This window comes from Paramisgurnus dabryanus, chromosome 12 (genome assembly GCF_030506205.2).
Source record: "Paramisgurnus dabryanus chromosome 12, PD_genome_1.1, whole genome shotgun sequence".
Classification (NCBI taxonomy): Eukaryota; Metazoa; Chordata; class Actinopteri; order Cypriniformes; family Cobitidae; genus Paramisgurnus; species Paramisgurnus dabryanus.
In genome coordinates this window covers 14,323,578-14,338,733 of record NC_133348.1, presented here as the reverse complement: position 1 = coordinate 14,338,733, position 15,156 = coordinate 14,323,578, and the positions used below count along the sequence as shown (strand labels likewise).

At 38.2% G+C, this 15,156-nt stretch overlaps 1 protein-coding gene across 1 annotated transcript in view; it reads right to left on the bottom strand.

The window, feature by feature from the left end:
* nbas (NBAS subunit of NRZ tethering complex) overlaps nt 1-15,156 on the bottom strand; it is a 205,906-nt gene that overhangs the window by 51,332 nt on the left and 139,418 nt on the right. The window contains exons 44-46 of the mRNA XM_065256755.2: nt 12,904-13,238; nt 10,006-10,194; nt 6,889-7,091 (exon numbers count right to left, since the gene is read on the bottom strand). Of these exons, the coding sequence (XP_065112827.1) occupies nt 6,889-7,091; nt 10,006-10,194; nt 12,904-13,238 (727 nt within the window). The remainder of the gene's footprint in view (nt 1-6,888; nt 7,092-10,005; nt 10,195-12,903; nt 13,239-15,156) is intronic.

The following is a 15,156-nucleotide window of genomic DNA, read 5'->3' as shown; positions in this document are numbered from 1 at the left end:
TATTTAAACACGCCCCTACCCCATTACAATCTGGACCTCCTTTTGATAGACCCCCCCCACACATATGCAACCCAGGCAACGATGTTGATAAGTAGACGTGCCCCTTATTGCTAATTGGCTACAAGTGTGTTTTGGTACTCGGCCCGACTCCCTTTTCCAAAATGGTTTTCAAAAGTCATGCACCCCGCCTTTAATAACCTCAATTTTAATATTTATTTATACATTTTTTTTAATATTAGCTTAGCTTTGCATGCATGTTAAACATATAACATATAGACAATAAAAAGTAGCCCTCCAGATTGTTTTATCCATTGTAGTAGCCCTTGCTCACAAAAAGTTTTGGAGACCCCCGTATTAACTTTCATGCTCATAAAGTTCATGATTAAAAATGAAAATGTAAACAAAAATCTATTAATTACATAATTAAAATATAAAATGATGGATAATAATTCATTTTGACTTACAATAAAGTCTAATGCAACCTCTGATGTAACTTACACTTAACACCTCATACCGTAGTTACTGAGATATACGGCAACTAGTCCCCCTCTCCCCTTCTATTATTTACTTGAGCTGTGTCCCTTCACTGTATCAAATCACACACACCGTGTATTTCCTGTACACAATGTGATTTAGTTTCTCTATTGCAGGCAGTCCTGTAGCACTTAATTAGCAGTTCGCAAGTTGGGAAACATTTTTCTGCTTTGCCCTTGTTGAAATCAGCACTGCAGTCTACAATAAAATGTTCACAGGGTGTTAAATTTAAAGAATTGGCCTGACATTCTTGTGGTACTCTGGTAATAAGTTTAAAGCATCTGCATTGCAATTACTTTTCAATCCAGTACAACACTGTGTTGACTGCAGTATTATTATTGCAGTAATTTTGCAAGAATATCCTGATGACTTTCCTTTCTTATGTACCAGGTTTGAAAATGTGACTGGTACTTGACCATGCAAACTCCATAATGATGTTGTGGGTGGATGCCATGGCGATCCCACAACGATGCTACTGTTTAGGGTGATTTGGTTGGTTGCATCATAGATTAATTGGGGAGATATCAATCTTCAGTATTCTTTATAGCCAATTAATAATGATTAGTGGCATCAGTTGCAGGTGTTCACAGTGTTACAACCGTCCGTTACGGTTTACATTTTAAAGGTTACATTTTAATCTGTTCATTAAAAAAGTGGCCTCCGTTTCTTTTTATCTGTGTATAGCATAGCAAAAAACTCTGTGCGATCCACAACGGATTCAAACCAAGCTGCCCACTTCGGAGCGGAGCGATTACGGATCCGCCCCGGAGCCTATTGCTATCAGGGAAGCTTGCAGGCTTCCCTAAAGGGGCTTTGGTTGCATACTGGCCCAAGGCAAAAGAAGGCCACTTAGCATTACATTCTTGTGTCCATAGCACAAAAAGGTGCAGAATTATTTAAAACATTACTCTCAGGTTCACCATTGATTATTCTATAATTAGGCAACGTTTATTTCAACTCTCCTTATATTCCTCAAAACTTAATGTTATGCTATTTCTTTCTCCATTGTGTCTACAGTAGCGCTTGGTTTTTCATCTACCTGCTGAGTCTGCAACGTAAACGTATCAAATATACTGCAAAGATAAAACAGTGCTTTAAGATGCATTGGGAGCTATGAAATAAAACCGTGTCTCCTCAAATAAACATTTACTTGCTTAACATGGCGCCTGAAATGAAAATGCTGTGATCTTCTACAAGGCTGTCAGCAGGGCTTGACATTAACCCCCCCAACCCGCAAAAATGCGGGTAGATTTTCGGCTGTAGTGGGTATGGGTAAGACAGCCAATCCCACTAGCCACGTTGGCTGGTTGAATATTTTTTTTTATTGTCGTTTTTTTAAAAGTTATGTGAAATTATAAACAATGTGCAATGAAACTTGGAAACTACAACTCGCATGAGCACCCAGCGCAACGTACTGAGACCGTTTGTTGAGACATGCGCACGATCAGCGGACGCTCACGTTGCGGACAAAAGCGGCACCTTTTTACAAGAGACAGATTTGCGAATGCACGGGACGCAGTCTGAGCGCATACACGCACACTTCGGGAACGATAAAACAATTGCATGGAAGTAATTGAAGAGATTTAAAGTGTGTGCACACTCTCAGGGCAAGAGCGGAGAGAATTTCATAGCGCAAACCTGAATACACACATCCCAGTTTTGTCTGAAATTAATGGAAACCAATCAGTGGAGAGGTTTGCGCATCATTTTAATGTAGGCTACTTTGTGCAACAATAATGACCCCTCGACATTTGCCATTAAAAGTCTTTTTTGTACTTTTAACAGAAACCACGATCAAGCATATAAAAGTGTGCTGCTGTTGTTAATAAATATTTAAAGTGTTTGTCTAGGGTTTTTGTGTTCATCTTTTCAGTAAATCTTTTACACCCCTGCTCAGTTTTAATATATTCATTAGAAGTTAATCTATTTATGCATTTCTAGCATGTTTTTCATGCACCTAAATATATGATATGATCTATACTGATATACCAGCTAAATAATGTAGTCTTATTTTGGGTGGTCAGTCTGCATTTGAAATTCAATCTGCAACTAATGTAGCTAAATTAAGTAAAATTACTCGAATTAAAGTCATTTTAGGATGCCAAAAATATAAAATGTATTTTACCAGCAACAAAATTGTGGCCAGTGAAAATGCTGAGTGGCTAGTAACTTTGCAAAACAACTAGCCACTTTGGCTGGTGAGCAAAAAAGTTAATGTCAAGCCCTGGCTGTCAGTGATGTATAAGTAGCTATGGAAAATGTAGTACACCAAAACATTTCAACAACAACCGAAAGTTAAATCAACAAGCTGAATTCAATCAGCATCTGTTCGGTTGATGGCTAGCTATCTTCCAAGTAAATGTTTGAACTGCGGCAAAGGCACTTTACCACGGTTGGAGGAGAATCAATTGACTTGAATCAATTGAAGAGCCCTAATTGTTTTCTTTTTTGACTTTTAATCTATATGCGGATACAAGCCACTTCCTTCTAAGATCGACTGTAGGAACAATGAAGCAAATATAAACAGCAAGCCATAATTTACATTTTCCGAATATTTTAGCGTTCCTTCAAAAATACTGTACAAAAATACTGGTATTATTATCTTTAAAACTGCACTAGTGTATAGAAACACACTCACGTACACAAGTTTCCTCCAACATGTTGCAAAAGGATTATTTATACATTAAATGTAACAGTAATCTTCTCCTCCACGGACAGAAATATCAATCATTAGCAGCTTGGTACAGACTGCAGATGTCCTTAAAAAGTACTAGAAAGTAAAACTTTCCAAAGTTTAACAGTGACAATGAGCAATGCCCAAGTCATTTGATTGTTAATGTTTCATTTGCACACCTCTGTGAATCAGTAATCAGCGGCAGGATTCAGGAACTTGTTTAAGTTTTCATCGGTTGCACAGAATATAAATCGATTCTGCAGAGGGGTGGAGGGCAGCCTGAGGGGGAGGATGTGTTTAAATGAAAGCACATGTTCCTAAATGTGTAATCAATCTTCATTTTTCTGACCACGGCTTTCTCTTATACAGGAGACCTTCACTTATCCTCCTTGATTACAGATTGAACTTGAACATCTTGAGCGATCAGCAGAGCAGGTTGATTCATCAAGCACTGCAAAATCTGCTGGGAAACTGGCTAGTAAAGCTGTACAGAATGTGATTCAATACTTGAAACCTGTTAAACATGATGTAGTAAATAAATGTCAAATTAGAAAATGTCAAATAGGACAAACAATCATTTTAGATCTTTTGAACTGCGTTCAGTCTTAGAAACAGATTCACAATAACTGCACAATACAAGGTGAAGCGTTTAAAGGGGCAATGGGAGACTTAAAAAAATCTCTTGACAAATATTGCATATATTTGATGTTTGACCTGCCTTTATATGCACATGAACCTGAATGAAATCCCATTGTTAATCCATAGGGTTTATTTTGGAGTTGGCCCACCCTTTGCAGCTATAACAGCTTCAACTCTTCTTGGAAGACTTTCTACAAGGTTTAGGATTCTTCTAAAAGCACATTTGTAAGGTCAGTCCAGTTCATCCACTCGAAACAGGGTGAACATCACTTTCACATTCGCTTTGCAGCCCTCTATCGGCCAAAACCGCACTAAAGAAGTTTTCAACCATCGGGTCGCGGTCCTGTAGTCTGAGTGAAAACTACAAAAACTTGCTTTACGGCAGACCTACAATCCAATCAGAGCCAGCTTTGCTGCAGTAGGCTAAATTATTTACGACAGTGGTAATGGACAATTCCGCTTCCATCCTGTAGGGAAAGCAAAGAGCAAAAACTCTTAAGTGTTGCTTTAAGCCGCCTTTCCACTGTACATGATAAACCGTAAGTCATTCGTTCCCTATGTAGAGTTGCAAAGGGGCTGCGTGAGGTGACGACCACCTGCGGATGAATAATTTTCGGATCTGTTTTGAGCATTGGATCCGTTAAAATGTTTTAACCCGTGCAGCTACACCGCATGCGATATTTCAGTGTATTCCAATAAAAAACTGTGTGTGAGGTGAAAATTACTTATCCTTTTTTTGTTTAACTTTATCAGTAACACTTGAATCACTTAAAGGGATACTTCACCGATTTAGCATTCAGCTTTGTATCTGTAGAAACCCGGCAGTATTACTGAATGACCATGTTTCCCTCCCTCATTTCCCCCTGAGAGGAGAGATATCTGCATTTTGGTTCTGCAAAAAAGTCCTCCGATGATGTAATATGACGATTTTTGCATCATCGGAGGACTTTTCTGCAGAACCAAAATGCAGATATCTCTCCTCTCAGGGGGAAATGATGGAGGGAAACATGGTCATTCAGTAATACTGCCGGGTTTCTACAGATACAAAGCTGAATGCTAAATCGGTGAAGTATCCCTTTAAAAACTATGTATTATCTTTGTCATATATGCAAAGCTGTTTATTGTTTTATTCATTTGTATCAATTTATTTATTTCACTATAGCTATACTATATACTATACTATTGCGCTGGTATGAGCTTCTCTCCCATGTTGACACGGATTTACAATAAAAGAATTCATGAAGACTGCCACTAGGGGGCGAACTCAGAAAGTCGTGTCGGAATGTCGTGTACAGTAGAAAGGTGGCTGTAGAATGAGACATTTTTAACTACATACACCGCAGATCTCCTTACATGGAAATCATATAATTTTTACAGTAGCCCTAAACGGACAAACTGTTCAACAGACATGTTTTGTCCCTACATTGTCTCAAACAACAACATGTTTGTCCTGTGGCAGCTATCGTAGCTTCTCATTGAATTTCGAATTTGAGGTTGGTTGCAATTCGCAATCTCAACGTTAAAAAAACGTATGCAGCTAAAAACATACTGTACCTTTAAAGGAACAGTATGTAGGATTGTGGACAAAACTGGTACTGCAATCACACAACTGGTGGCCAATACACAACATGACAACATAAACATCAGTTGAGGGCTGCAACTCCACATTTTAAATGACAATATCCTGGCCGGACCACTGTTGTGAGTGATAAAAGTATTGGGAATGAAAATGATTTCTTAATGTCTACTGACATATCAGGGCCATTTTATGATTAATTGATATAAATTTCTTACATACTGTAACTTTAAAGGAACAGTATGTAAGAAATTTATATCAATTAATCATAAAATGGCCCTGATATGTCACTATACATTTAGAAATAATTTTCATTTCAAATACTTATATCACTCACAACAGTGGTCTGGCCAGGATATTGTCATTTAAAAAGTGGAGATGCAGCCCTCAACTGATGTTAATGTTGTCATTTTGTGTATTGGCCACTAGTTGGGTGATTGCAGTACCAGTTTTAGCCACAAGTTTTGTTATTGCAATACCAGTTTTGGCCACAATCCTACATACTGTTCCTTTAAGGTTAAGTAGTTAATTTTGCACAAATAGGAAATGGATTTGAATTAATTAAAACTGTTTAAACACTCATCGTCTACCATTTGTCTATCAAACAAATAACTCCGCCCCACATTCTTGGGCTAATATTGCAGTTTTCAGGCTGGATTAAAAAAGTAAGCAATTTTAAAGGTGCAACAGTGGTTATGTCAACCTATGAATGGTTTATTTGCTAATGTCTTTAAATAATACATTTGCAAAAGAGAAAGTATTCCAACACACGAAAAATGACACATTTTACCTTTAAATAGTTTTACAAGTTATGAGAGATTTAAACATACACAGGTGTTTACCTGCAGCCACATTAGACTTTCAAAATGTATAATTACTATGCAGACCCTTGCGTACAGTATGTGTGCTGTAACCGGTTATGATATTAGGCAAATAGATTTTTTTATGCATCCATCATGAATTCAAATCTGCTTACAGCATTATGGTTGCTTTGATTATTATTGTACAAAATAGGATTGTGCGATACTACTATTTTTACTACTAGCGACACATCAATCACCTACTGGTCACACGCTTTCATGTGATATGAATGTGTATTCACATGTATGAATGGAAGTTGTTTTTGAAGCTTGTTTTGTCATTGACCCTGAAACTGCTATTAGAACAAATACTGTTTTTTAAAAGCCAGTCAGCCAAGGGAGGAAAGGAGGCAGCGACCTCTTAAAAGCAGAGAATACAAAAAGTTGGATGTAAAGAGAGAGACCAAAGGTCAGAGCGCAGGGCAGCACTGCACCTCAATCAAGTTAAATACATTCAACTTGAACACAGGTTAATAGAGGAATAAGCAATAAAGAGAGACAGATACTTTAAGCATTAAATGAGCTATGGTATAAAACGGAGTAAAAATGAAGGTGAAATTAAGACATTGGCAATGAGAAACTGTCCGAACCGCAGCACATCGTACCTGAGAGCAGATATGATTCGCTCCACTGCGTCCTTTACTATGCTCTTTGGCGACAGGTCGCTGGTTCCCACGGCGACCGCAAGCAGCTGCTTGATCCATTCGAGAGGCTGTCCGTCCATGGCCATAGTGACGGCCAGATGGTGCACCTTTGATTGCTCGGATCTGGACAGGTCGTAAATGCGACTGTACTGCTGCAAGCGCTCCTGAAACATGGAAAGAAAAGGTAAAAGAGATTACTGAAGATATAAACACTAACTGAGGCTCAGAAACACATTCTCTTTCTATATCCTCTGGCAGTAATCAATGAGTAATATGTGGTGAGACATAGGAAAAGAGTTGTTTGAAGCCTTTAGTATCTACAAAAAACATTTAGTAGCATGGTACACCTGCAGACAACTCAGAAATAGAAAATACCTCACATACTGCCTACTAAGGCACTACTTTTAAAGCACCATAGGCTGTTCTAAAAGCTAAACAAATTGAATCAAGATGAAGCAATCCCAGAATGCATTGCAACACGCACAGAAAAAATCTTTCGTCCAAGAACTGAGAAAGGATTATTGTAATATGCCTAATATAGTGAAAAGTATCAATAAAAATAGTTTAGTGTTACACACACTAACTTCCATCAAGAGCACTAATGCTTATAAAAAAGCATTTCGTATCAGTCATTTCCATAAAGGCTAGGATGCTTAGCACCTGCCCATCTACAATAGTAAGCAGGCAGCGAGTCAGCTCACTCAGGTTTCCCAAATTGTGTGCAATCCCAATGGGAGCATGTAGTGTGACACGGTGAAGGTTTGCTGGTAATGATATGCAGCAGTATCGGTTCCCTAAGTGTGTGCTGTTACAATAACCCATTCCATATACAAATGGCATAATGTGTGTGTGTTAAAGAAACCACAGGCTGACATGAGCTGCCTGCTACTATACTGCAGACGAGACAGCAGCTACAAACCTGTCAATCAATCAGACCCACTGTCAAGGGTCAGCAATGTGAAAATATGTGAAAGAGGAACTTAGGGAGGAACGTGAAGGAGAGAATGAGAGAGAAAGAAATGCAGTCTGTAGGGTGCAGAGATTGACATGTAAGGTGGGTTGTGTTCCTGTAGCACAACCGGACGAGCATTTGCGCAAAGATTATAGATTCGATTCGCAGGTAACACACATACTGCATAGCTTGAATGTACTGTAAGTTACTTTGCATAAAAGTAAATGTGTGCACTTACATATTAAAGGCCACATGTTATGTCAATTTTTGCAAGATGTAATATAAGTCTCAGGTGTGCCTAGAATGTGTTTGTGAAGTTTTAGCTCAAAATACCATACAGATCATTTGTTATAGCATGTCCAAAATGCCCCTATTTGGGTGGGAGCAAAACATGCGCTGTTTTTATGTGTGTACCTTTAAATGCAAATGAGCTACAGCGTATCACTTCCTTACCAACAGATAGTGAGCACTTTTAGAGGCTGTTTACACTTGGCATTAACATGCGTTTTTGTCGATCGGATCACAAGTGGACGACGTTAATGCCAGGTGTAAACGTTTTGAGCTCGTCCACTTTCGACCACTTTCAACCACATCCAGAGGTAGTCGAAACCACTTTCGATCGGATCGCTTTGGAGTTGCGGAAAGCATATGTGGTTGAATGTGTTCGAACAGCCACACGCGACCGCCTTCTCTCCGCCCATTTATCTATCTGAGGTATTAAACACAAGTTTTACATCTTTTTCTGACTTCTGGCGTGAACATACGGTGAACAGTGCTATTTTTAGCCTTTCATTGATAAACCTAAAGCGGCTGTTCTCCGTAGTTTCGTTTTGAAAGCGTGTGAAAGTTGCGCGATCCTATTTCATCAATTGCGCTGAAAATTCAGAGAAAGCTCTTACATACACACGTACAAAACACTGTGCAGCACGTTTACTTGCTAAACAAGCAGTGGACTCCGACATAATATTAGTTTGCGTCCATATAAACTCATAATTACTCCCCCTCGCGCTTGAATGACAGCAGAGAGACTCGTCACCGTTTCACGGACCACCCCCTCATAGTATTCAGGACAGAAGGGGTCGAAAGTGGACAAAAGAGACGGATTTAAATACCAGGTGTAAACGTAATGTGTCTCTCCCGTCCACTTGTGATCCGATCGATGAAAACACATCTTAATACCAAGTGTAAACAGCCCCTTGGTTGAAAATAAATTAGATTCCTGTGAATACAGTCTGGGACTATAGTATATTTAGCCACATTACAATGTGCTAACAAACACATTTAATAAAGCTTTTAGGTCAAATTAACTAGTCAGTGGGGTGGGCGGGGCTTTGTTTGCGTGACGTCACATTAACAAGAGAATGAGACTGCTTTGGTTTAAATGGGACATGGCACAAAAATCTGACTTTTGCCATGTTTAAGTGCTATAATTGGGTTCCCAGTGCTTCTATCAACCTAGAAAATGTGAAAAAGATCAACCCAGTAACTTAGTTTTGGTAAACCATTCTCTGCAAGCACGTGAAAAAATAGATCTTTGAAATGTGGCTCTCCTTATGATGTCATAAGGAGATCTTATTATAATAAAACCAAACCCCTTAATCGGCACCATCCAACCACGGCACAGCCATTTAGTGCGGAGAGAAAGAAAGAAAATAATTGAGTTTCAATTGCAACAAACCACCATCATTGTGATCAGTGAATTTCACTAGCTCATTTGCATTTTAAAGGACACACCCAAAACGCCACATTTTTGCTTACACTTACAAAGTGTCAATTTTAACATGTTATAATAAATTATCTATATGGTATTTTAAGCTAAAACTTCACTTGTGTACTCTGGGGTCACCACAGATTTATTTTACATCTTAAAAAAAGTCTTGTGACATGGCCCCTTTAATGGGGATTAAAAAGGAGGGGGGTGGATTTTTTTCCCATTGTAGGGTTGTTGTGTTCACACACTGCCAACACACATTTATGTCCAAACACCTTTTAAAAGTCAATTTTGCATAATAGGTGGCCTTTAAATTGTAATATTCTGTGAACAAAGCCAAAAGTCAGAAAGGCATAGATTTCTAGTGTAAATGCATTTGGTAACGCATGTTAAGATTATAAAATGATTACCGTACCTCTTGACTCGTCTTGAGTGACAGGGGGAACTCGTGGCTTAAAGTCTCTAGATGAGCTATGGATTGATGCAGATGAGCGAGGGCAGAGTCAAAGTTGTCATCGTTCCCCTTTTTCTTAGCTTTGTCGCTAATGCCTTTTAGAGACTTTTGTGCCCGCTTGGTGATCTCAAGCCTGGCGGCTACAGACAGCTAGACACACACATACAAATAAAAGAGAAGCATAAACATTAAACAAACTAACTCATTTGTTTTCCAAACAAACTAATGATTCGGCTAATGTCTGATTTCATAGCACGTAATGAGTTTTTGCGCAGTACACATGCAACTTGTAATAGTACACTGAGGAATAGAAGTTATGTGCATTGCATGTCTGTATCGCCACTTTTCCACTCAGATGGCTACGTTTCTATTAAATCAGCTGGCACATGAAACACACACACACCTAATCGCTTTGGCTAAAAGCGTCTACTAAATGAATAAATGTAAAAATATACAAATAAAGATACCCGCTCTAATGCTAATGCCCTATGGCATACAACCTAAATGAGCTCCTGTAATCAAAAGGCCAAATGCAAATGCTCGTCGGGCCCCGGAGTGTTCAAATGATGTTAATGTGATGACTGTTATGTTGATATAATGTTATAATGATTCCAGCCGGTACAAAGTCAGTTACAAACATTCATTCATATAAACCCACACCAACTCTCACCATTAAAGTAAGAGCGGCATTGATCTGGGACTCAAGAATACCACGGGGAAAGGAAACCGATGACATCTGCCATGCCTCTTCTATAGATTATGTGCGAACTGTGAGTAAATACAGTTAACATACGTAAGTGTGCCTGCAAGCGTGGGTGGAGGGTGTTTGAGGTAAACAGTGTAATATCTATCAAGGGACGTGGTGTATAAAGTGTTCTCACTGAGATGAATGTAGATGAAACTTGGGGATTATACTGTAGCACTGAAAGGATGAGGAAATGCGGTGCGAAATCAACCCATTAAGATGGCAGATTTTAAGCTTAGGGGCTGTTTACATGACACTGGGTTCAACTAAAACAAGAAATGATTTACCGCTTTGGATGCTTGGTCAATTGGGGGTCATTTACACGGCAGTTTGTGTTATCATCTCCGTATGACTGACACGTAAAGCAACCAATAACGTTTCACTTTGTGCAACAATATGTTTAGGGGCGAGGAAATGTCTCCATAATAACGGATCGTTGTGCAACCAGTAAATCAATTAAACGTTATTTTGTGTATTTGGTATAATACAATGTGTTTGTGTGGTTTATGGTTAAAAAACACATTATTTTCCACATACCGTACATTTTTGTAGCTCCAGCCCAGCAAGCAAAAACCAAGACGTTGAAATGATGGCTAACTATAGACCCAATATAGATCGGCTATGAGTAACCCACTTCTACCCTAAATAGCCTTAAATTTGGTTACATGCCATTTTTGCCGAAATAACTTGAAGATGTATGATATTCCAACATGTAGGCAAAGTCAACAGGTGTTCAAGGTGTTTGCTTTCATTTGTTTTAAACTTATACGTATCGTCTATTCTTGGGCTATGGTAGACGTCTATTAGATTTTCACTGACAGCCCAAATTTAGCCTGGTTTTAGCCCAAATTGCTTGCTGGGAGATATCCCTCTCTTCCTGAAATGCACGGATTTTGTACAAAACTCATTAATTTGAAAAGCGCTGTGTTCGTGATTGGCCAGTTAATCTGTACGTTGTGATTGGTCTGAATACGTCTGATGTCAGCCGTAAATGTGACGCTCCCTACCATGTTTGAAAGATTCGGTCACAATGTAATGCTAACTTACAGGCTGAGTCCAATGCGGGAGGAATTATGATAATGTCGGTCTTGTCTACATCAGCAATCCCAGAAAGTAAACTGTTGCCTAATCCATGTATTTGTTGTAGTCCGAGAAAAGAGATTTAAGTTGGAAACGATAACTTGCGTCATCGTTTACTTTGGGGTTTTTACCTTTGGCATATTGTTAACATGTGCTAATACACACTTACACACCAAAGGAAATGTAAAAATGTGAATCGGACCATAGGTCTCAATGGCACGCACATTAAAATATCTCTTTTGGATTGCAATAATTGCTTAAAGCAAAACTCTTGGATGACTTTTAAAGACTTTATGCCTTAAAACCTTGCATCCTTTTTTGCTTTGTGTTGTTTCCAAGCGGACCGTTAAAGAACGCAACACGTGCGTGTTAGGAAATCTTGTATGATTTAACCAATCAGAGGATGACTTTGAAGCTGCTGAAGTGGTTTCAGTTAAGTGTGCCAGATGCATCAGACGTTCAGCAAAAGGTCTGTGTGCCTGAAGTCTGAGGCTGAGACTATAAAACAGTAACGTCATCATGCATGTGTACTACATGTTTAGACATACTGTGACATCACCAACTACTGGTCTGGCATGCACACATGAGCGTTTTAAGTTTTGACAATGTTGTTGTTTGTATGCAAAAAAAAACTTGTGTCGTGAAAACCTACTCTTAGTTTAAGCATACCTGTGTTTAAGTTTGTATATGCTATGGTATCTTCATCTGTGGTGTTACTGATAGCCATCAACGTTGAAATGGTTTATTTTTGAGTGACATACAATGCTCTTATAATGATTGTTAAGTTGCATAAAAGATGTGAAAAAAATCCCAAAAATAATCGCCTGGTTGGGACTTCAGAACAAATGGCCAGTAACTGAATTGATTATTTTTATTACGTAGCTCCTTGGTTTAGTTGTACATTAAGAAGCTGTTCTTGAAAACAACATAAATTATAAAAAAAACAAAAACAAAAAAAACTATACGACTTGATTTTAATTCATCCATGATCATCCCACACTTTAAAGACTCACATCCATCTGTATTAGACTCACCTTATTGGCAGCTTCAGGGGAAAAGGTGATGGCATCCAAGAAGTTAACAGCATCTGAGGGCAACAGTCGGTCAAAGTATTTGGCACAGGTGTCATAGGCATGAAAAAAGTCTTGATCGCTCTCAGAGGCTTTTTTCAGCACCTGCTGATCTCCTTCCCAAAAGAGTTTATGTAGCCAGGTGGCGTGGACAGCACTAGGGGTGAGCAGTTCACCTCCCTGCTGGGGGATTCGGGGGGCCAGTTTGGAGATTGACAGGACGTTCTGGCTGGTCAATACTGGCTCCAAAGCTTTCAGAGGATCCGAGTCTTCGTCTATTAGCTTCTTATAATCCAGACCTACAAAAAGGACACAGTTCAGTTAAAAAGTATGGACCCAAAAGCAGGCTTTACCTTAATGTTAACGCTTCGGTTATAATTAATAAACCTTAATAAAGTGTTTTATTATGTTTAACCCTGGAGAACCCAGGAGAATCCAAAAACCCATTGAACAAATTTGACCCCCATGGGTTCTCCAGGGTTAATTATTTACAGTAAGACTAAAATATGATGGACAGAAAAATTTATGAATGTTTAAACCTACTAATGCGGGGCAAAGATTAATCGCATACAAAATAAAAGTTACTTTTTGCATAATATATGTATACATTTATATACCTACATATATACATTTCAGAATTTTTTATTTGTATATATATTTTTTTAAATGTAAGTATAATATAGAATATCTAAATATATAAATAAATACATACACAGCACAAAATAATTACACACAGCACACACTTGTATATTATGCTAAATATCACTTTTATTTTATATGCGATTAATCTTTGTCGAGCATTAAAACCCACATAATTGTAATTTTAATGGAACCTACTGAGTAACAACCATTTTGACAACTACCCCTCATCTCTTCTATATAACATATATCACCTTCCCATGTGAATAGGTGTAGACTTGGTATGCCTCCAAGACATATCAAGTCAGACAGACACATTACACTGACACACAAAGCCTCATCAAAGCATTAAATATTTATACACCTGCCTCTAAGAATGATCCTGTCTCACGACAGAGGCCAATGGGGCATTCAATGCGCAAAAACACAGCCAGAGAGAGGTGTGGATAAAATGGTGCCGTCTCTATCCCTTGGGTTGTGACAGATGCTTGGAAACAGTCAACAGTCCTGAATGTGAGGGCATGCATTCAAGGGTGTTTTCATTTTGTGTCAAGCGCTCAAAAAGTGGGAACATACCAAACTAAAAAAAAAGTTTCATATAAATTTTTCAGTGAGTACTAACTCCTATAAGGTTTTTTTTTTTTAAGTGAGGTTTTGTATATACCTTTGAAAGTCAGGCTGGTGCAATTTATACTCTTAAGATATTTAAATATAAGTGGTGTCATAGAGAATCTCTTAAACATGATATTTTAGACTAAAATTATGAAAAAGAGATGGTAGATATAATCATTACAAATAACCAGCTTAAAAATATGCTGTATACATGGCTTATACAGAACCCTGGTGTAACATAATTCTGGATACTCCAGATGTTATGGATCATGTTGATCATAAACTTCTTCATAGTTGTTATTGACTGCTTTCTGCTCTGGTGTGGTCCTGCTGAGTACACAGGGTCCCATTTTATATTTGTGCATAAATACCGATGTGCGTAAACTCAGTGTTTTAAATCATTACTGATCAGTCGATCTAGGATAGGCTACGATATGAAAAAATTATGTTACGTCTATATTAAAATTTTATAAAGTATCAACAGGACTGGCTTTAAGAGTGGCACATCCCCTATACAAGCTCTATGCAGCAAGTGCGTCTTTAGAGACTTTTAGGATACATTTGCAGGTAGTGATGAATGGTTGCACAGGAAAACCATTACACAGACATTGGCTTGGGGTGCACTATGGTAATTTTCATCTGTGGGAATGCACACAATCATTTTGAGTCGACTGAACTGAACCTGAACAAAGATAATAACCAGGGCTGTTAATTTAACGCGTTAATATTATAAATATTACACTGTAAAAATATGATTAGGTTGACCTTTATTAGGTTTAATCAACTGGCTGTACAAGTCATTTCAACTTACTGTTTTAAATTTTAGCCAATGAAAAGTTGATACACTGCAAAAACACTGCACTACACTGCATTTTCTTAGTATTTTTGTATTGTTTTCAGTAAAAATATCTAAAAATTATTAAATTAAGATGCTTTTCTTGTTGAGCAAAACGACCCAAGAAAATA